Raw genomic sequence first — 21991 nt, 5'->3', positions numbered from 1 at the left:
AAAAGGACACAAGATAACAAGTTTTATATGAATATAAGCCTTTTATTGTAACATCTGTGATTTTTTTCTTCTTAATATGCACCTTTCCACTTCTTTAATGTACACACCTCCTATTCATTTTGCTTAGCAGCGCAAGAACAGGAAGACGACCACTTTTACACCAGCCACCAAAAAAGTGTTAGGCTCAACAAGTAGTCCATTAACAAAACACAAAAGCGATGATGCGTGGGAGAATCGCAAGTGGCGTCAAAGAAGAAGGAGGATCGGGGCCGCCCCACAAACACATCTGCTCGCGCTACACCTAGTGACCAAACTTCCAACAACATGCGCATTTCATACGGCCGAGTGCCTCGAAGGATCATAACTATAAATGGTAGAAAAAATAAGATAGCGTAGCAGGTTCCACATAGGTAATTAACAATAAATTACATACGCAATCAGGTCGTGAACATAAGGCTGCGGAGAGGAAGCAGTAGGATTGATTGCGCTGGCTGCATGGGTCTGACGAGGGAATAAGCGAGAAGTTGACTACAATAAACCAGACCTAGTAACAAAGTATTGTGGTGAAGTGCAGTCTAAAGTGTTTGCATGTAGTGGCACTCGCATCCCCTTCCGCAGCTGCAGTGTTCAACAACTTGAAATTAATTGTCGCTTCCTTTATGCCTGTCGTAATACTCGCAACAGAAAACAAACGAGACTTCGATCATTGTGTGTGTGTGTGTTACGGCCATTGTAAAAAACAGGATCCCAGGTTAAAAAGTACCCCAGTATTGAGAAGCTGGTGGCTACAATAGAGGACAGGCTTTCAACTACAACCTAAGGCTACTTTCTGCTCCAGTAAAACAAAAAGTTAACAAAAAAGGAGCCAGGTCCCTTTGCAAAACATACAAACTGGACCTTCTGCAAAACTGTGTCAGTAAAACAAGCAAGACAACAGTTTCGTTAGATTCCAAAATAAAGAAACATTGTATAAAAAATATAGGTGCCGCTGCACAATTGAACTGTTTTCCACTAAGGTCCAATTTTTCTCATTCTCTTAAGCAGTTTTACATGACAGGCCAGAACTGGCTCATCATGGGCTAGCTTTGCATCGTGGGCAAGAAAGGGACATGGTTGCAGCAAGCTGGAGGCAAAAGAAAAAAAAAGTTGCACGTAGCCTTGTTTGTGTGTGCGTGTGTGTGGTTTGCTCGCTCGGCCGAGTCTCACAACAACAGCTCCTTGAATACTGCCCGAGCAGAAGAACAAGGCAGTGCATCGCCATCCGCTCGCCACACTTCGTCCCCTCGCACGGCATCTCTCTCCGAAGCGTCACAGTCTCTCTCGCTCACGCTTTCCTCCCCCGATTTGCTGATGCATGTAATTCATGGGTGCAGGTGAAAAACATTGTCTGCGTGATGACTGCCGACACCGCAGGGTGCGGGGAAACCGCTGCTAGGTGCGCGCGCACGCGCCCCTCGTCGACTGCAGCAGCCCAGCGACTGACGAGGTGACGGCGGCAGCTGGACTTTTTTTCTCTCTCGCTTTTTCGGTGCTTCTCTGACAGCCACAGCGGCGTCTGTCGGCAAATGTCGCTGCGTGTTGCCTGCAGTCATTAGCTGTCCTGCTTGGCCTGACGGTTCCGTAGTGCCTGGGCGAGGTCGTTTCTGAGCGCGTCCTGCTGCTTCCGGTCCTGCAGCGGCTGCAAGGAGCGCAGCCCGTTGACGATGTCCTTCGTCTTGCCGAAGTAGATCTCGTTCAGCGTCGTCCTGATCTTGTTCTCCATGTCCTGCCAAGGCAAAACACCACCGGCCTCCAATTGTTTAAAGCTGCTAGTTATGTCCTTACCCACGTTTATCTACAAGAATGCTACCAGAAGTTACAATAGCTGTTGTGGGCTTCTCTTTGGCTCGAAAACGCAACTGATATAAGTTACAGGTTGAAAAGATGAGCATACCACGCAGCATTGGGTTTCGATCTTATGTCCATGTATGCTGGTCAAGTGTGCTAACCATGAGGCCTCACTGAGGTAGCTGGTGCAACCCCAAATCTGGATGTTTGTCATGCAGTAAAATAGCAGCGCGATGTCAAGTGTAACGATTGCTACAACCAGGCATCTCATTGCAATAAAAGTATAATCAATTTAATTTTCATAGAACCTCGTGGTAAGACAGCAAAGAATATGTCGGCAGCATTGATAGATAAGAAGAGCAAGAGAAGGATGAACATCTGGCAAAGTTCAATAGCGATTCTCAAATCACAAAGCAAGATTGAGAAAAAAAGAGGATTAATTAAGACAGTTGCACTGCTATCACTGGCAAATGCTCGATTTTTTTCCCGAGGCACTTGGTAGTGAAAAACGTAATTTGAAAACCTAGGGCTGAGAGATGAAACCTACCTCAACCATCTTTCCGATGTTGGCAATATGAGGAACTGCTTCGCTAACAGGACTATCTTGCTCCATCTGCAAAAGACACGAGGTGGATGGCAGATAAGGGATATGTGTTTATGACAGCCAATACAGTACACTTCTGTTAATTCGACTATAGATCCCAACCAAAGCCCTAGCCGCCACTCACATTTCTATAGGCCAAGACTCATTATTTTGATCCTAAAATTAGTCGTCACTAGGTAAACCGAACTTGACTGGCAAGCATGCACATGCTTGATGCCAATGGTGACACCAATCGTGACTCCAATTATTGCAGCATTGATTTTTGTTTATGGCACAAGGGGACAGTGAATGCGTCCGACACCCTATCACCCACCGAATTACCGTATGTACACGATTGTAAGTCGACTCGAATATAGGTCGACCCCCCCAAAATTGCATGTCTCCAAAAAAAAAAAAAAATGGGGGGGGGGGGGGGGAGAAAAACCACGCGAGTGCATTTCACACAAGGGAAACTTATTGATGGGGTTGCTAAGACCACTCATCGTCACTAGAGTTGATTGACCTCACTGGTACTGCTGCCGTCATAGCTGCTGCGGTCCCACAGCACGTCGTCATCAAAAGTGAGTCCACACTTCGCGAACGACCGCACCACGACATCGCGCGGTACAGCCCCCACGCAGAGAGAACCCACCCACACACAGTAGCCAGAGAGGCCAAATTTTCTCGCGCTGAAGCCGCCACTGCCGCACCACACGTTCACCGACTCCAGACTTGCGTCCCGCTGCGCAGTTAGTTTCCTCAACATGGAGAATAGCAGCCCGTTTGAACGCTGCTGAGAACGAGCGCTGAAAGTTCTTGGCACTCATGACAGGCGCGACGATTCAGCACAACAGCAGAAGTGACAGATGCGCGCGGCCGTCGAAAACAATCGTATCTCAAAGAAAAGCTCTTCCGCCAACTACTAATACCCCCCAAACGACGGCTCTTCCGCCAACTACCAATACCCCCCTAACGGCGGCTCTTCCGCCAGCTACCAATACCCCCTAAACGGCGGCTCTTCCATGATCGATGCTCCCACAGGAGCCGTGCGCTCGTGGTGCGCGCAATCAAAATGTATGCAATACAGTAAATTATTACGCTACGCTTCTACCGTAACCATAAAAAAGTAGGTGCAAAGTTGTAACCACGCCGTAGCACCCCTGATTTCTCGTTTCTCTTGCCGTTACTAGCGGTACACGGTTCGGTTTCGATTCTAAGTCGACCCCCAACATTGGATTGCCAAATTTGAAAAAATGGGTCGACCTACAATCGTGTAAATACGGTACGTTGATATTCAGCCAGCCCTCGGTAGAGTTTCAAGCGAATGCGACAGCTCATAATGAAAAATTGCTGTATTTCATCACTTATTCCATCATCAGTCTATGTCTACTATGTCTACCATGTTGGTGGCGCCGTCGCGGAGTTGCAGCGATCGGTGCGATTTTGGGCGGGCGGACTCCAAGCATCGTCTAAATTGAGCTTTCTTGCGGACGTTTATTTTACGACGTGTAATGCTGGCGTATCCGCAGTTGAGCACTTAGCAATCGTAAATGTAGAATGCTATTAATGACCACACAGCATACTACTTATTCTACCCTAAATAAGTACAGTCGAATCTCGTTAATTCGAACACGCTTAATTCGAACTTCCGGTTTATCCAAACTGACGCTATGGTCCCATCAAAGCTGTGTGTATTCCAATGGGCGAAAACGCCTGATAATTTGAACGCGAAAACATTTGCGACGGTTAATTCGAACATATCGCGCACCGACAATGCTCTCAGCAGCGCGCCAAATCACGTGGCGGCACGACCGGCATTGCTCCAGCACCGCCATAAAGAAAAAGGTTAGGCGAGACCCCTAAACGCCGCGAGAGGAGAAAAAAAGAGAGAAAAAGAACCGCGGCGGAAATTTCACTCTCTCAAATGGCAAGGTCACCGTTTCTGCGTCGTGCTGGAACATGCATGCCAACGTATCAGCCAACGCTGCGGCTGCGGCGCAGATGGAAGCAACGGCGGAGGCCCAGAGTCCGGCCAACGAAACTGCCCACGCAGGCCAACGCTCGCTTCAACGGCAGAAAACGAAACTTCAGGGAGCGGGCTAAGCTGGCGCCGGGCTGGTGGGAGCGGCGGTGCCGGCACGGCGGCGAGCGCGCACGGAGACAGTCGAAGGTGAGGGAGTTCAGAGGGAGGGCGAGGGGAGCCACCGAAGCGACGGGGTTGCCGAGGCCAAATGCGCTTCCCTGCCGCCCTCCTCCCTCACCTTCTACGGTCTCCGCGCGCGCCCGTCACCGTGCCCCCGCTCCCTGAAGTTTCATTTTCTGCTGTATTATCGAGAAACGAGCGTTGGCCAACGTGGGCAGTTTCATGGCCCTCGGTCGCTATGTGCTTGCGCGCCACAATATTTCACCACTCGCACGGTTCGTACGTTGTGCTATGGTGCACGAATACGTCAAAAATAAGTCCTCCTTTTAATTCGAACTTCTTTTAATTCCAACAAATTTTGGGCCCCTTCGAGTTCAAATTATTGAGATTCGACTGTAACAACATTTAAACGTACTACCAGTTTCCATGTCGTTTTACTGTAACAATAGCAGCAGCCTGAATACATCAATAGCTGGGTCCAATGCATGTGAAAGATGGCAGCGAAAATCGCTCAGCGACGTGTACAGCAGCAACAAATTTTTTCACTCGAGTGGCTGCATGTGAAACAGCCTTAAGAGCCCATAGGTTATCTGCCCTACACATTATGTGGCCTGCCCAGCTCCATTTTCACCCCTTATATATTGTCTAGGATATCAGCTACCCCTGCTAGCTCTCTAATGCACACCGCTATCTTCCCGTCTCTTGACCCTTTGAGGGTCAGGTTCTTTCGCCAAATGCGACACCCTAGGGCCGAATCTTTTTTATTGCAGAATTTAAATCTTCACACTGACCTATCTAAAAAAAAAATTTACCGCAATTTTTGTTAGAGTAAGCTTAAAGGGACAAATAAGATATTTTCTCTAGGCAAACGTGCATTGTTTATTCATAAATACAGATGGGCTTCAGTAAATACTCATAATAAGAAAAGAAAGTACTAGATACACTGAAATAGATATATTCTGATTCAGCACTTAATTGGGTAGTAGTTCACATCAGAAGAGTTGTCACTCGACTCACTGACTTGCAGCAGAGCAACCAGCGTGCACGCCCATAGCGTAATCAAACCGTGTATGTTAGTACACTCAAGAATACTCGATGGTTGTGCATCCGCCATGAAAAAAAAAAAAAAAAACAAGTCTGAAACTTGCAGTAACCCTTTGTACCATCGCCAACGAGGGGCAATCAGTTTTTGCGAGCCAAGTCTCGATAAAAGAAACGCAGGCATGGCGGCATCGATTGTATATACCACTGCCTGCCTGTGAACAGATGTATTCGCACCCTTGTGAGCAACAGACGAGCGAGCAGCTAGCGGTGACCCTTTGAGAGATTAGAAACGAGATGTGCCATTTCAGTTGTGCCATTTCAAGTTGCTACAGCTGAGTATGGTCGAAACCCTGCATAATGAATCAGTGTTCAACAAAATTCCTGGCACAATTTTTTTTTAGTTCCCTATCAGTTCTCCATAGAGCTTAAAATGCAAAAAAGAAAAAAGTTACTGCCACAACACTTCGTGACAGGTGCATTTTCTCTTTGAGTTTTCATGGAGCACACCTGTACACCGCCAGCTCCAAAAGAGAGGGGAAAAAAAAAACATTAATAGGGAATTTAAGAAATAGCATTCCCAAGCAGCTCTGCATATGCAAAGCCCCACTCTCCATTTGCACTATTTTGTGCTCCTTTTGGATTGAACACCTTTTGTGTTCTTTTGCACACACAGCTGAGTGTCCCCTAACTTTGGGTCCTCCCCTATTTCTAAAAACTCCCCAATACTCCAGAGCTACTCTTCGCCCAAGAGCTTATCGTTATGCAGGGATTTAACAGTAGTGGCACTGACATTCACATTGGCATAGAGGAATCCAGGCAAATGTTCATACTGATGGTGTTCATACTATGTACTGAGTACCCCTTCACATCAGCAGCCTGCTGTTCCCAGAACCGTACCTGTCTTGTGAGACTGCCCCCAAGGTTCATGGTTCCCGAACCAGGTTTCTTCGTCTGCAGCCAAAGCATGGCCGTTGACGTCAGCTTGTAGTGTGCATTTCGGCCACTTGACTTTTCCTGAAAGAGGGTTGCAGATGTTGGCACTTATTTTGAAAAAAAAAAAAAAAAAGGTGCATGCAACATTTTAGTCACAAGCTAATATAAATTAAACACAATACCTTAGTTAAATGAAAGCTAAATCAAACTAGACTAGCATATCACAGTTTTATACTTTCTCGGTCAGTGTTCGACCTCCCCACCCAATGAAGAATGGTCACTTGGCAGAAAAAATGACAACTTTTAAGGCTGAATGAAGCTTTTCTCAATTTCTCTCATGCTCAAATTGTGGCACTGATGATAGCCATTAAGCAGTGCCACAGTGCTGGGACATTCTTTTACAAAAAATTTCAGTAGAAACCATCGATGATTGTCAAAGACAGCATTATGTTCTTTAAAATCTGTAGCAATTTTGTTCAGCGGCATTTTATAAAGATCACAATCTTCTAAAAGATGAAGCAAGGACAAGCGCAAGACTCATCCGGCAAGAGAGTTGCATAGTACACAGCGACTCCACCACATGACCAACGTGACCATGGATTACTGTGCCCAGTAATGTGATTACTGCTCCAGTTTCGATTACACCATTTCAGGGATTGGCCCCAGTTTGCTTTACACTGTCTCAGAGATCAGCCCTCACTACCTGGTGAGAAATCAACCATGCAGACATGATAAACCACGCGATAGTTAGATCGACATGTTGTTTCACTGCACAATTCCATAAAGAACAGAGCCAGTCGCCATCACATTTGTTGGAATAGCACAGATGACTATATAAACTAATTTGTTATGCACCCCATCCAGTCTCTTCTCGTTCGCAGTCAAATACTGATCAATCCCCTATCGATCGAAGAATTTGATTGCAAAGAAGCTAACGTTCAGCAAATGAAGGTGTAACCACGTTATATATTGCTCAATTTCCGAATGACATGCAAGTGTCTGAAGTGAGGCTGCTGATACAGATTTGTGGAGTAACATGGCGGCATACATTCAAGAGGGACGACAAATAGTTCAATAATGAGAAGAAAAAAGAAAATTATCAACAGCAAGGCAGTGATAGTCGATTCAAGTGGTAAGAAAACAGTGACATCAGCCTCAGGAGGGACAACAAAACAATAGATTTCAGCACTAACAACTTAAGATTATGAGTGATTAATTGGGCAAATGAACGAAGTAATCCTAAATATCACAAAGAGACATGACCCCATTAAGTGACTGCCAAATAAAAGAAAAGGCCTTTTCTTTATAAGCAATAAACAAATGGCATCTGTTGGTCATTGACATAGCCTGTTTGCCGATACTTCTCGCCTGTGCAGTCTGTTGACCTGCAGCCACCCCCCCCCCCCCAACTGCTGGGAATTCCACCAACCAAAAACAACAGGTGACGCGACACCTGGTCCATGACCCATTGTATCGATATGCGCTTACCAGAATGATAATGCATACTTCCCCCATAAAACCTTCAAACTTATCACAGGTAAATTCTCGCAGCTTAATTGGTACACTGAACTTTTAAACCAGGAACTACTGCTCATGTTCGTCTGCAGGGCACAGACAAATGACATTGGAATTCGGGAGTCGATGCTATTCTTCTATGCATCATCGTCACTTTGTTGACCTGCTCCATGGGCACCCAAATTACCCATAACCTTATGCTGGGCAGCAAAACACAACAAAAGCTTGGCAGGTTCAACAATGGCAGGAGCATGCGGTGAAAGTGCAGAAGTGACGGTAGGCTGAGTCTGGAAGAGCAAAGGATGGTGGCTGACCTGCACTTCGACGACATGGATGGAGTCCCAACTGCCCATAATCTTCTTGGAGCCGTCACCACCCTTTTTGATAAGCACCACACCCGCAAAGCCGTGATCCAGGTCCCAGAGGTAGACGGACGAGACGCCGCCCTCGAAGTACATCTCTCGGTACTGGTCAAAGGCATTGTTGGCGTCCACTTCCAGCTTGCGCAGCCGCTCCGAAGGCAGCGCGCCGTCCTCCAGCGGGGGCTCATAGTTGTTGCTCCACGGGGATCTGCAAATGATTTGCGAAGCGTTTTCCACATTAACACTGAGCTCTCCTGATTGGATTAATTTTAGAGAATACCCCCTATCCTCTATTCCGACCACCAACACATAGAACCGAGGACCGAAATGTAGGCAGGAGTGACAAAAAAAAAAACAAAAAAAAAAAAAAAAACAGGTGAGACAAAGGGGTCAAGGAAGCAATATTCAAACTAATCTCTATACAGTAGACTCCTGTTAAGACCCGAACCCAGTTAAGTCAAATTTTCCAATATGAGGAGCAATGTGTGGCCATTTCGTTGCTATCCCACAGACACAATGCAACACTCGGAGGTTATGCAACAAAGCATAACCTCCGAGACTGGGCATCGGCTGCGGCATGCTGAGAAATCTTGGAGGTGACATGCTGTAACCTACATCATATCCGCTAACCACCAGGAACAGGCATCTGCTTAGGTGTTTAAAGGCTGTTACCGTAATACAAAAAAAAAAAGATACATTTACCAGCCTCGCAGCTTTGTTAAGATTACTTCAATAACATAGACTACTGATCTGCAAACAATTTTGCCATGGTTAAATTTCATTGCAGTTGGTGTTAAAGAGTTTGACCTGTCATGGTGGCTCGGTAGGCATGGCATTCTGGTGCTGATTATAAAACTGTGGGTTCAAATCCTGGCCATGGCAGCTGCATTCTGATTGAAGAAATGGAATTGGAAAACGCTTATGGACTGACATTTAGGTGCCTGTTTAAAAAAACAACAACACATGGTGCAAGTTAATCCAGAGGCCCCACTACCACCTTTGGGGCATAAAACACTGCTGTATATGAACAATAGTGGACAACTGAAATACAATAAAATAAGGACTACATACAATGCACTCTTTCGTTTCTGCTTTCGGCAATATGTGTAATATCAGCACGCTTTTGGTTTCTACACTTTGACATCCGAAGAAGGTCTTTGGCAACCGGAGAAGCAGTGGTGTAAGCCCATGCTCTGAAAGTTATTACCTGCAACCTTCATATACTGCTAATACTGTTATTTCTAGTGTTGTCTTTTTAGTATCCATTGTATTTTCCATTCTACTGAAAATGGCTTTCAAAAGAAATAAAAGTTGGATACAGCCCTGTCTCTGTCCTTCACGGTTCTGAAGTACAGTGTTCAGCGATTGAAATGTGATACTCAGAGCGCGTGGCTGCCGAACCTTTTTTGCTCCACCGGTGGGCGCTGGGGACACCGATCTGATGGGCTTTGGTATCAAATGAAAGTGAGAGCCTTTGTGATGCATTGTACTTCCTTGTTTGCATCTCATTTGCCTTTGTGATGCATTGTACTTCCTTGTTTGCATCTCATTTCTTCTTTCTGGGGTTTTACGCACCAAAACCATTTCTGATTATGGGGCACGCCGTAGTGGAGGGCTCCGAATTACTTTTGACCACCTGGTGTTCTTTAACGTGCACTACAACGCAAGCACACGGGCGTTTTTGCATTTCGCCTCCATCGAAATGCGGCCGTCGCGGCCGGGATTCGATCCCGCGACCTCGTGCTCAGCAGCGCAACGCCTTAGCTGACTGAGCCACCCCGGCGGGTTGCATGTCATTTGCCCACGACTGTACATGCTTATAATAAGTAAGTGAACAACACAAATCACCAATTACCTGTAAGAGTCCCCATCCCTGTTGTAGTCGCAGAGCAGATAGTCTTTGCCACACTTTTTGTCAGTGGCTATTTTCAGCGGCTGGTCAACAGAAGACAGGAGCTCTTCACAAAGTCCAGGCACCTGATTATGAGAATGATATTGTTACCAGTAGCAAGTTAAAAAAAAAAAAAAAAAACTAAAATAAGTGGTGCATTCAAACACGCAAATATTAAAATTCATCTCTGGGGGTCCCAAGCCAAAACCACAACATGATTACGAGGCACACCATATTAGGGGGCTCCGGATTAATTTTGACCACCTGGGGTTTAACATGCACCTAACGCACGGTACATGGGCGTTTTTGCATTTCGTCTCGATCGAAATGCGGCCGCCAGGGATTTTACCCCGCACCCATGGGCTTGGCAACACAATGCCAAAGTCATGCCACCACAGCGGGTTCAAGCAAACATTAAATACCAATAAAGCTCTTCACAAATGTCCAGACGTATAGCTTATAGCATGGAGAAATAAAATATTCACAGAACCTTAAATGATGAAATTCCTTCTCACAAAAGTGAAACATTAGGCGCAAATACAAATTTGCTCTTCTTTTTTTTCGTTCTGGTTAGTCATTTCTAAGATCAAACATATGCTCGTGTTCTTAGCATCATGAATTGATGTCACAAGCAAATTTGAATTATGTGAGCAGCCATTCAAGAGAGAGTAAGAAATGCACCACCACAAGCACAGAAATAAACGAATTCATCATGCACTTTTTATTTTTTTAACTGCCGGTGATGCCTGCAGTGTGGTTTGGTACATAGAAACAAAAGACATAGCGAGACGAAAAACGATGGCAAGGGACAGCACCGACTTCCATGCAAGTATTTCTAGCAGAGACATATGCTGCATTTGCTAGTACAATAATAATAAAGAGCTGCCTAAAAACAATAGCAATCAAAGCCATCCCTCATGTAAGAGCTCTCCGAGGCTTGACGGTTTATCAGATGCTCCTACTCTTTACCGGAGGGTCAGGTAGCATGTTTGAAAAGGGGTAAAAACAATTAGGGTAACCGACTAGGCGTTGTAAACAAGGAACCTGTATGGATTACGAAATATCAAATAATGGTGTTGCTTGGTCAGTTAACTTAATTTTTTCCTCGAAAAGCACTAATACTGAGGCCCAACACACTTGTCAATATACATGATCTCTTCTACTTCATTATCGCATTTACTCGTGTAGGGCTTGTCCTCATCTGTGGCCGGCAGCTTACAGTTTTGAGCTCAAAAGTTTGCAGAGAAAAGTTTCATCCAGGTGCATTCACATCAACGTGTGTGCCATGGCAGGCTAAATTTGGTCTTAAATAGGTAATTATGGTATTTCCCTCATTGTCCACTCCCGTAGGCTCAGTAGCAATCAAAGCTGTTGCTAATGCCAATGAACAAAAGCAGCGTGAAAAGGGAGTAATCACTCACCGACTAGCCAACCTTCATATACTGCTAACACTATTTCTAGTGTTGTCTTTTTAGTACCCATTATATTTTCCATTCTACTGAAAATGGCTTTCAAAAGAAATAAAAGCTGGATTCAGCCCTGTCTCTGTCCTTCACGGTTCTGAAGTCCAGTGTTCAGCGATTGAAATGTGATACTCTGAGCGCGTGGCTGCCGGACCTTTTTTGCTCCACCGATCTGATGTGCTTTGGTACCAAATGAAAGCGAGAGCCTTTGTGATGCATTGTGAGTGCAATCGGCCCCCTCAGCAATCACCCAGCATTCTTCAGAGGCGCAAAAAGAGCCGGCCGCCACGCCATCCGAGTATTGCGTTTTATTCTGTCTGGGGTTTTACGCACCAAAACCATTTCTGATTATGAGGCACGCCGTAGTGGAGGGCTCCGAATTACTTTTGACCACCTGGGGTTATTTAACGTGCACTACAACACAAGCACACGGGCGTTTTTATATTTCGCCTCCATCAAAATGCAGCAGGATTCAATCCCCAGACCTCGTGCTCAGCAGCACGCCTTAGCTGACTGAGCCACTCCGGTGGGTATTGCGTTCTATTCGCTCAGCACTGTACATGTCTCATGCTCAACTAGTCTGCGGCTTCACTGTGCCAGAGGAAGACTTCCGCAAATGGCGAGCTATCAGAAATACAGGCATTGCAAGGTATGTGCAGTAATCCATATGCATGGCAAATAAGTGCGGCTGACAGAGATAATCATGCCCAACAGATAAGTACCACTTGATAGCACAATAATTTTCTATCAACCCTATTACACTACTGTCACCGTGTGTCATGCAGTGTTGTGTGTGTGTGTTTTTTTTACTGCGCCCTAAATTGGCTTTGTGATAGACTAAAAGTCAAGTCGAGAATAAATCGCTACAGTCTTGCAAATAGTACTAAATATTTTCTTTTTAAGCGAGCATGCGTACCCAACTGCCATCCAATGGCAAGGCGTTTTATCTAGTGTTGTAAAACACGTTACAAGTATGCTTCCCATAAGATGATTGCAATGCATAAGAAACTTGTCAATGGGCATGTTTTGTAAACTGGAATACTTGGCTTGTTACTCTGTCCCTCTCTTTCTATCACACAGACACAGAGGACTTAGAAACGATAGATGACTTAATGACAATGGCTCCGTTATACAGCATTGATTACATTTCTAATATTTATTTATTTTTTGGTTTCACCAGCAACAACAATCCACTGCAGAAGTTCAGAACCAATATTACAAATAGTTCTTTGAGACAAACGAATGTTCACGCAAGACAGTGAAAAAAAGAAAAAAGAAACAATTGAACTGAAAAGGTAAAATTAACACAGTGCTTTGGCGACAGCTAGGGTCGAACATGTCGTTGCCCGTCGCACAGAGAGACGTTTGACGCTACGAAAAACGGTTTGAAACGAGCGACAATGTATCAAATCCGTGACTTACCAGGTCTATTAAGTCGCTCAGGTTTTTCTCTATTTTCTGAGGCGGCAACCTCCTCATGAGGTCGAGGGCGGAGTCGAGCTGTTGATCTGCCGTCTGCAACGACAAACAACACAGGAAGCTCCTACGCAAGTGTAAACACAAAAACATTTAAAACACGCAAGACTGTCGACTCGCAACGGCGCCGCGGAAGCAGCGGAGCTAGACGTGAGTGAGCGGTGCGAAAAGAATGGTGTGTTTACATTGCAAATGAGACTGTGGTGAAATCTATGCTCTAACCTCCGGGCTTACACGGCACTCCACAAGTGTAGCACTTTATCCCGAGTAACGAGAGTGCACCTTTCTCGGGTATAATCACCATTCCGCGCACAACAACGACGGTTTCTAAGGTCGTCAAGCGCAAATACCAACACAACTTCTCGCACGATCTGATACCGTTCGTCGACTGGAGCAGTCGAGTCAAAAAGCACCTCGCAAGCTAACCTACACTTTACATGCACGCGATCTCGGTTTCCCAGAGCATTAAACTTCTACCTCGTAATGCGTAATCCTCGTCGAGAAGGAGAAATTTGGACGTCAAGGCTCGGTGCTGCATTAAACACCACTTATAAGTGTGCCGGCGATACTGACTTAGGCTTAATCCTGCCATCTCCTCCAAATTTAATCGGCTCACACGAGCAATGAATAGGGGCGCAAAGTAACCTCCTCGGTTGCGGACAAGCCGGACAATTCCTCGTACGCGGAACAAAAGGGGAAGTGGAGCAAACTTACCGTCATTGTGATCTTTGCGAGCAGAAAATAATTTGCCAACGCCCTCTGAAAGCAAACGGAAGTGGTAACGCCGTAACACACTCGGATTATTGCTTGCTCGGATCGGCCCAGATGCCAAGTCTTACATACTACGTGAAGTCAAAAAGCGGAACGATGATCGAGGGATATTTGCAGCTCATTCTGAATTTTCACCGAGATCTCTGTGGAATTAAAATCTAGCTGAGAGTTTCTATAACGTTCAATTGTAGTTGAAAGCTTTCCTGTGATATTTTAAGCGTATATTTCGCTCACGTACTGCAAATAATCGGCGTATACAAACAACTACACAAAACAAATCGCTGTTAAATAAAATTTGGAGATACAGAGGCGTCATCTTCCTCCTGAAATTTCGTATTGTTGATTGGGAAAGATGCCCAAAAAAATGTTTTCAGACAGCGCGACGCAAACGGCCGAATCGGTTTCGGGCATGCTGGCCACAGTGGTGAAATTTACGAAATTTATCGTTCGCACGCTATGGCGTCTGTGCCGTAAGCATGATTACTGCGTTGTTAACAACTTATTGCAATTTTTACCCTTAGTTCCCATTAGTCGAAATATTTCGTTGAACCGCTGTGCAAAACTCGCGTAGTTTAGCCATAAGAAGCTAATGCTCTGCGTCTAGGGAGAATCCCAAATTTGCCAGTAGTGCGCCTACTGCCGCTGCGATGAGCCGGAGTTCAAACGATTCAGAAGAAGACGGTGAGATTGATCGTGAAGAAACGCGCTACAACATGGTTTCGAGCAGTGTCGCATCGCCCACGAAGGACTACGCCGAACAAGCGGATGATAGGTGAGCGGCTGCGTATGCGGCTCCAGTAAAGGAATTCTAACCGCAAATGGCTCGACTTGTCAACACTTCCTAGTCGTGGTCGTGAATATGTTATGGCTACGACATTGTGTTTTGACAGTGCATCGTTTGCCTGCTGAAACTTGAACTATGCTCCAGCTTTGCTTTCCCGCGCGATTAAGCAATCTTGTGTGTGTGTGTGTGTGTGTGTGTGTGTGTGTGTGTGTGTGTGTGTGTGTGTGTGTGTGTGTGTGTGTGTGTGTGTGTGTGTGTGTGTGTGTGTGTGTGTGTGTAACTGGTGACCAAGTTCTGTAGCTACGATGCATGTTGCTTGAACCTGTTTTATTTTTGTTTTGATGACGCTGTGTGCCAACGTTACTCAAAACTATGCTGTTTTTTTAACATTTGTCTCAAGACCAGTGCACTGATGGATCATTTGGCGATAGCATAAAGCCAACAAGGACGCGAAAATACGTTTCCTTACGTGTCGCTAAACTGCACGAACTACGACATCATTGTAGAATTTCTCTCATGTTGGCTCCTCAGATTTGTTTCTAAATAAGACGACAAGGGAGTGAAGCGAATTGAAACTTGTTGGTTGTATTAACCAGTGAGGGGTTCAAAGTACGACTTTCGAAAGCTTCAGATAAACGTGGGTTCACAGCCGATATGTTTTCTTATTCCCGCTGTCATCCATGCATTTGCAAAAATTAGTGTCTACGGCTGCGTTCCGCTTAGCCTCTTGTGACCACCAAAATGTATTACGTTAGATCTCACATTTTGCATATAATGTTTGTGCCCATAGTAAAGCCTGAAAAAAAAATGAGGCAATTAGCATTAGCCAAAATGGTACTAAAGTAATATCGGTGAGAAACTTAAGATAATAACTAAATGTTTTAGGACAGGTGCATGGGTCATTGTATGTGCTGACTAGAACTCGGGCCGGGCTTGCAAGGAAAATATACAGATTCTATGTTTCCTAATTAGCATAGAGCGTCTGAAAATTTTTAAGCAGTACATTTCTTAGTTCATGCAGTGATGAGTCTGCAGCATCTACTATTCCTTCTTGCTTGGGGAGGGGGGCATTCATGAAGTGTCTACATAGTGGGCTGACCATTTCGGCTGCCACTTATTAGCTACAGCTGTAAGAGTGAAGACTGGCTGGGGCCACCTGCCTCGTTTTCGCTCGTACCCCAGCCCAGCAAATCAGCACTGCAGCAGTAGCCGAAATGGACAGTCCACTAGGTGGACACTTACACCAGTGGCGCACCGACGGGGGGGATTCGGGGTTTGTAACTTCCCCTTGAGGCCGACTTAACCCCCCCTTTTGTTTAACCCCTTTTCTTTCCTTACGCATTTGAGTACTGCAACTAAGATGTAAGACGCGCAATCGTCTGCACCCTCGCAAAAAGTGCATTTTTTTGACAATTTCCCGTGAAGAAATCGAAATTAGTGCTGTTTAGATGGTATTGGCAAACTGTCAACCCCCCCCTGGCAGAGATCCTGGGTGTGCTACTGACTTACACTACACCCCTGGCTTTCTTATTTTGATTCTATTTATAACCAAGTTTCCTGAAAAGTACTAAATTTAATTAGAGTATTGCCAGATACTGCATACCCTGCTTTAACAGTTTTCTACAGTTCACGTTTTTCTCGGCCTGCATGCAGTGACAGTTATGACACTGAAGATGGAGGCGAGGACATGCTGAATATACAGCCCCCCCAGGCAACAATCGTGATTCCGAAGCGGGACCGGCGAGATCGCAAACGTGACAGGCATTCGAGAAAGCACGAATGTAAGAAACATGTGTTTGCTTCAAGCAATTGTGCTTGCTTCCATGGAGTTATTTTCCTGTAACGCTGCCTGCAACAGCACAGACCATGTCAATTTCAGATGATGGGAGCTGGGTCCTTAGAAACTTCACTATTGACGGGACATACCCAGTGTTACACATGGTCGTGCCAGACAAGCGTATTAGTGTAATGCAAAGGCGTCTGGACACAGGCAGCCAGTATGAGAGGGAAGCCTGATCTTGTAATTTTTTATTTGAAATAGAAAGGCACGTTGGGATGCTTTGTTCAATGTGCAAGCTTTCTGCTGGAGTCATTGATCGAATACAAATTACAGTTGAAACTCTATTTAACGAAGTGATGACCACGCTCGAATTATTTCGTTAAATCGGGTAGTTCTTAAAGTCGAGAAAGAGATTTCTCAGTCCATCGAATTCTAAAATTGTAACGTAGCGACACCCAAAAGCTACCACAGCATTGTATTTGCCACTAACCCATGCCTTCACGGTGTGAAATCTGGCACATAAGAGCACTACCGACTGCTGAGTCCATTGTTCTGTGCATGGGCCGACATACAGCCTCGTCAAAATAAAGCTAGGGCTGTGACTAGGGCCCCAGATGTTTTAACGCGATAGCGTTAGAGCACAGGCTCGAGAAAAAAATCGTCTGTGTCAGAATTAGAAAACAAAAAGTGCAGCTTTTTTTACTCATTTATTTCAGGAATAACTTCAATAAATCGTGTTTCGTTAACTTTCGTTAAATCGGGTTGATGGCAACATTGAACCCCATGGGTACCTGCAGAGCAATGGAAATTTCTTCATTAGATCTGGAACTTTGTAAAATTGGGTTTCGTTAGATCGAGTTTTAACCGTATGTGTTTCCTTTCTTGGGGGCTGAATTATTTCATGTAACCACTCTGCCACTTGAAAACTAGGCGTACACATTGCATATTGGCAGTATTGTTGTGCTACTCTTTGTATTAACAGCTCAAAGTTGCAGCTCCACCTTCGCATCTGTCGGAATTATAAAAGTCATGTTTACAGTCTTTAGGCCAGTTAAAGAAACGCTGGAATGCACTAAAAGTGATTATCCATTGTAATAAAAAAGTGCTCAAGGCTAGACATGAGCTGAATTGATAGGTGTTGTGAAGTAGCGAGGGCACCACTGCTGCTGACAGCAAAACGACTGTGAACGAGGCAATGGCGTGACTGTGCAAGAGAAGTGGCGCCACCACTCTATAACTGTTGAACGTGTTTGTGCTGGTGTACATCATCCTGGCAATTGTTTGTCATGAATAGTTAATGACAGATAAAAGTATACTAAATCGCATTTGAACATGAGAGAGCAGTAAGGATGCCTTTGCTGGAGCTTCTTGCAGTGGTACTTTCGGACACAACCTCATTTCAGTGCTCTGTCAATGCTGTTTGCAGGCATGTGGCGCCCCCTTTTTGCTGCCATCTGGCTCCTCTAGGATGGCATAGCAAGAAGCAATCAGGACAGCATGGATTGCTGCGCTACACTATATCTGAGGCCAAAAATGACTTGTGTGTACATCAGTCTGTGGGAGGGTAACTCTGAGGAAGAGACATGTCTTCAGCTGCGGCTTTTTTTGTGCCTAAGTCTTCTCTTGGCACAGAGTAACATTTGAGAAATATTTGAAGGATACGTCCCTTCAACTAGTGTTAATGTGTGCCTGTAGTGTTTAACTCTATATAGGGTCTCAAGTTCCTCTTGTAAAGGCCTTTATTATTAATTGATATTATTATTATGAAAGAAGGTGTTGGTTTTCATTGGGGTTTTCATTGGCTTCAGACCTCTTGGCTTTATATGATACTAGTTACTTTCTTGTTCCATTAGTATTTGTGTATTAATATTTGTCCTGTGCTAAATTGAAAGGCTTTAGCGCTTCGTTTCACTACTGCTTTTGTCATCATTGAGCTTTTCTTGCCAACGGTTTTGCAGCTTCTCACAGTCGTGGCAAGGATCGCCAGCCGAGCAGCCGAGATCGGAGCGGTGGACACCGGGACAGCCGGCGTGCTGCTGCCGACAGCAGCAGTCACAGGAGCAGCAGCACCCGTAATCGCGACACACGCGAGCACGAGAGTCGGCACCGGCAAACCCACCGAACAGAGGAAAAGGTGGCTCGGCCGGTGGAACCGCCGTCACGTTCTGGACGGAATGAGGCCAGCAGCAGCAGCGGCAGTAGCAGCAGCAAAGAGCAGGTAAAAGCACTTTGGTTGCAGACGGTGAAAAAACGACGAACTAGTTTAGATCAGGCTTCTTCAGATTTTCGGCGAAGTCCTGGAAGGAAGGAATCTTAAGTTCTAGGCCAGCCTGGGTGTGCTGGAGAAAATGTGGGGGATGTCCCCCTTTTCTTCTTCTTCTTCTTCTTCTCTGCAAAAGAGCACTGAAGACTGGCAAGTTTATTGCGATAGCAATTATATGGACACTCAAAAGCAGATTTCTGCCGTCGGCGTCGCCGTCGCCGTGAGGTTCCGTATGACGTCAATGGATATTGAAATCGTCGCCGCGCGCCGAACGCTGTATGTGCTAGTGAAAGGGCGCGAGGGGCGCGCGCTTTCACGGGGAGTGAACGCACGGCGGAGAACAAACGCGCGTTTGTAGGCGTCTCTTTCCTCCTTTACAATCACCATATATGTAGAGCAAACGCGCCTTCTTCCGACGCGCGAGAGGCCGTGGGGGAGGGGGGGGGGAAGGAAGGGAGGCGACGTTTAGCTGCGGCACCAAGTGCCTATTTATATCAGAGGCTCCGGCAACAGTCACCAACGCCGCACACATTTTGAGCGAACGCGGGCAAAACGCCGACGGCGTCGACAACAGTTCTGCGTGTTGCCGGTGCTGCTGCATGTCCAAGTTTATACAGCTGATGAAGCTTATATCATTACTCCATATAGCTCTCTACAAATTTGCTATCGCAATTGATGCTTCGCCTTTCAGGTGAAACTGCGACTTAATGGCAATGTTGTCTCGGCAAGCATGTCTCGGTCACCTTGTTGTGCCGAACGAGCCACACGTGCGCTGCTCTGTTGATGGCCTTGGTGTAACCATTGGCTGGTTTGTGCTGGTATTACACATAAAGCCCACTGAGCGCTTGATTTTACAGCACAAACGAGATGTCGCAGTGAAAGACGAGACAGCAAAAACAATTACTGACATGCATCTGTTAGACATGGTCTGAGTCAGCTAGCCCGTTTGAATATTTTACTGGAGCGTTGGAACTCCGCGCAATGCTGGCAGCGCATGCGAATGCTTTCACTTTGTTGCCACACCTTGCAGTGCCGGCAGTTCAGCACAACACAGGCTCGGCCTTTGTTAGCATGGCACTGCACTGCAGTAAAGATGATTTATCTCATAAGAAAGACTGTGGCAGAAAAAGTAGGAGGAGCAGATAGGAGACGGCCTTCTTTGCCCACTATGGAGCACCAGTGACTTCACGAGAAAATTTTTGGGACGCAAAGTGTCACGTTGCAGGGATCATAAAAAGATGACAAATGCTGCCAAGAGTGAGAGTTTAAAGATCCAGCTCTTTATTGGGCAAACTTGTATCCAGAAAACCAAGCAACACTCGAAGCACAAGCACAACGATAGCAGCAACTATGGTCGTCAAAAATCTAACCAACAGAGCAATGTATGTGAGACAATATGTCTGAACTTTAGGTGGTGAAATGAGATTGAAGAATTTTGCAGGTATAGGATGATGTTGACGGGTAATTGTAGAGTGCTTTTAGAGGCCTCTTCCCTACAGTCAACATACGTTGAATGCAGCTGCAGCGTACTTTATGTTAGCATAATGATTATGATAACGGTGAAATCTTTCATTGAAACTCGTTTGACTCTTGGGACACCTACTAAATGGTGAACATCAGTTGACCACTGACTGGCATTTATTCCACAATAAGAATACGACCGAGTTAATGAATAATGAAATTAAATAATTACTGTTTCTCATAATTTTTTATTTCTTCCTGTGTGAACATTGCGTTGGCCAAAGAAATAACCTTTGTTTATCACTGTCATGTCATTCTTAAGAAGTACTTAGGGTAGATGCTTTGCTGGAACACCTGTTACAATGGCTGAACTTAATGCCACCTGTGCTCTGAATTCTTACGGTTTTGCTCTGCTACAGCATTTGCCTGACCTTTTTAGGGTGCAAGTTCCTGATTTACTGTGTGCAGTGGTTGCCAGACGTGCTTAATCAATTTCTGTTCCAGTTATTTCACCTTTCTCGTGTGCTGATGCTGTTGCTACAGTCTAACCCGGATATATCGAATCTGAAGGGGATCACAAAAAAGTTTGGTATATATATATATATATATATATATAGTTCGATACATAAAATAAAAATTTCATACAAAACTTTTCAAGGGGATTTTACTGCTGTTCGTTATACCCAATAATTCGTTATATGTGGGTTCGATATATCCGGGTTCAACTGTATTGCTGGTTTCAGGTGAGGGCCCCTTCAAGAGATGTTAGCCGGAGTATGCAGAGGGAACCAAAAGAGGCGGCCCGCAGCGAGCTGCGGGACGCACGGGAGAAGATCCGAGAAGCGAAAGAGGCACGGGAACAACGGGAAAGAGAGCAGCGGGAGAGAGAGGAACGAGAACAGTAAGTTGCATGGGCCTCCATGTTTAGGTTTTTTTTTTTGTTTTTTTTTACGTTTTAGCTTTTCACACACCAATCTTTTTTGGTGCTACACGAAACTTTAGTTCGTGACGGACTTGAAGAAGACTTATGAAGTAAGTTTGTTGTCTTATAACTTCACCTGAAATGGTTGTAAATGTTAAATTGATTGGCAGTTTAACGGCAGTTTGCGAATTGTTCACATTACTGTGGAACTTCATGAAAAAGGGTTCATCTTGCAGGGAGTTACTGTGACTGAGGTTCTCAGACCTTGTGGCCTTTGGGTGAAGGGGACCAAACTGGCTCGAAATACAGCTTGGAGGATTGCCTGGGGTTCTTTCCCCCTATGTAAAGGCGTCCAGAAACAGTTTTCTAACTAATAAGAATGGCCACACTATTAATTCTTTCCGTGCCTTGCCCATTGGGCATCGTTAGCTCGCTATCTATGGTTTGAAATGCAGCTTTCTAGACCTTCCATGCCGCTCACGGACACACTGCGCTATTGGACGTGAAGGAGGAGAACTATATTTTAGTTTTCTAAGCAGTTTGCTTTTTTCCCGTGAGGTGATAAGGTGATAATTAATGAACGCGCTCCGAAGTTTTGCAATTGTCAAAGTAAAAAGCAAAAATGGCCGCCTCTGAGAGCGGTGCACACGCTTCTAAAGATCGCAGATCTCATGATTCCACTGCGTCTGCGGCTGATTTTATTAATGGATCGAGCAGCAGTGAGTCTGAGGATGCTGCTTTTTCGTCGGACTTTGACTCTTATGGCATATTCG

General features: G+C 45.3%; 2 protein-coding genes across 8 annotated transcripts in view; one reads left to right on the top strand and one right to left on the bottom strand.

Moving 5' to 3' along the window:
* Positions 1-21: 21 nt before the first annotated feature.
* On the bottom strand, positions 22-14100 carry LOC119446242 (F-actin-capping protein subunit beta). The gene is made up of 7 exons (XM_037710622.2): positions 13952-14100; positions 13184-13276; positions 10263-10384; positions 8360-8615; positions 6495-6611; positions 2375-2440; positions 22-1765 (listed from the first exon to the last, which is right to left on the bottom strand). The coding sequence occupies exons 1-7, from the start codon at positions 13955-13957 to the stop codon at positions 1592-1594; spliced, it is 834 nt and encodes a 277-aa protein (XP_037566550.1). The 5' UTR covers positions 13958-14100; the 3' UTR covers positions 22-1591.
* Positions 14101-14440: 340 nt separating this feature from the next.
* Positions 14441-21991, top strand: part of LOC119446239 (cyclin-dependent kinase 11B) — a 57707-nt gene continuing 50156 nt past the window's right edge. For 4 of the 7 annotated variants that reach the window (XM_037710618.2, XM_037710619.2, XM_037710617.2 and 1 more), the window contains exons 1-4: positions 14442-14780; positions 16446-16573; positions 18531-18790; positions 21040-21197. In XM_037710618.2, the coding sequence (XP_037566546.1) occupies positions 14656-14780; positions 16446-16573; positions 18531-18790; positions 21040-21197 (671 nt within the window). In that variant the 5' untranslated portion in view covers positions 14442-14655. Of the gene's footprint in view, positions 14781-16445; positions 16574-18530; positions 18791-21039; positions 21198-21991 lie in introns of all 7 variants that reach the window. The other 3 variants (XM_037710615.2, XM_037710613.2, XM_037710620.2) reach the window with 2 other exon arrangements.

The sequence above is a fragment of the Dermacentor silvarum genome, chromosome 3, assembly GCF_013339745.2.
Source record: "Dermacentor silvarum isolate Dsil-2018 chromosome 3, BIME_Dsil_1.4, whole genome shotgun sequence".
NCBI lineage: Eukaryota > Metazoa > Arthropoda > Arachnida > Ixodida > Ixodidae > Dermacentor > Dermacentor silvarum.
The sequence above is the reverse complement of the archived record's forward strand: the minus strand, read 5'-3'. Positions and strand labels throughout refer to the sequence as shown.

Coding starts and splice junctions, on each gene's coding strand:
- LOC119446242 (XM_037710622.2), bottom strand. Junction 2,441..6,494: donor GGGGCAGTCTCACAAGACAG/GTACGGTTCTGG, acceptor TGTCTTTTGCAG/ATGGAGCAAGATAGTCCTGT. Junction 1,766..2,374: donor ACATCGGAAAGATGGTTGAG/GTAGGTTTCATC, acceptor TTGCCTTGGCAG/GACATGGAGAACAAGATCAG.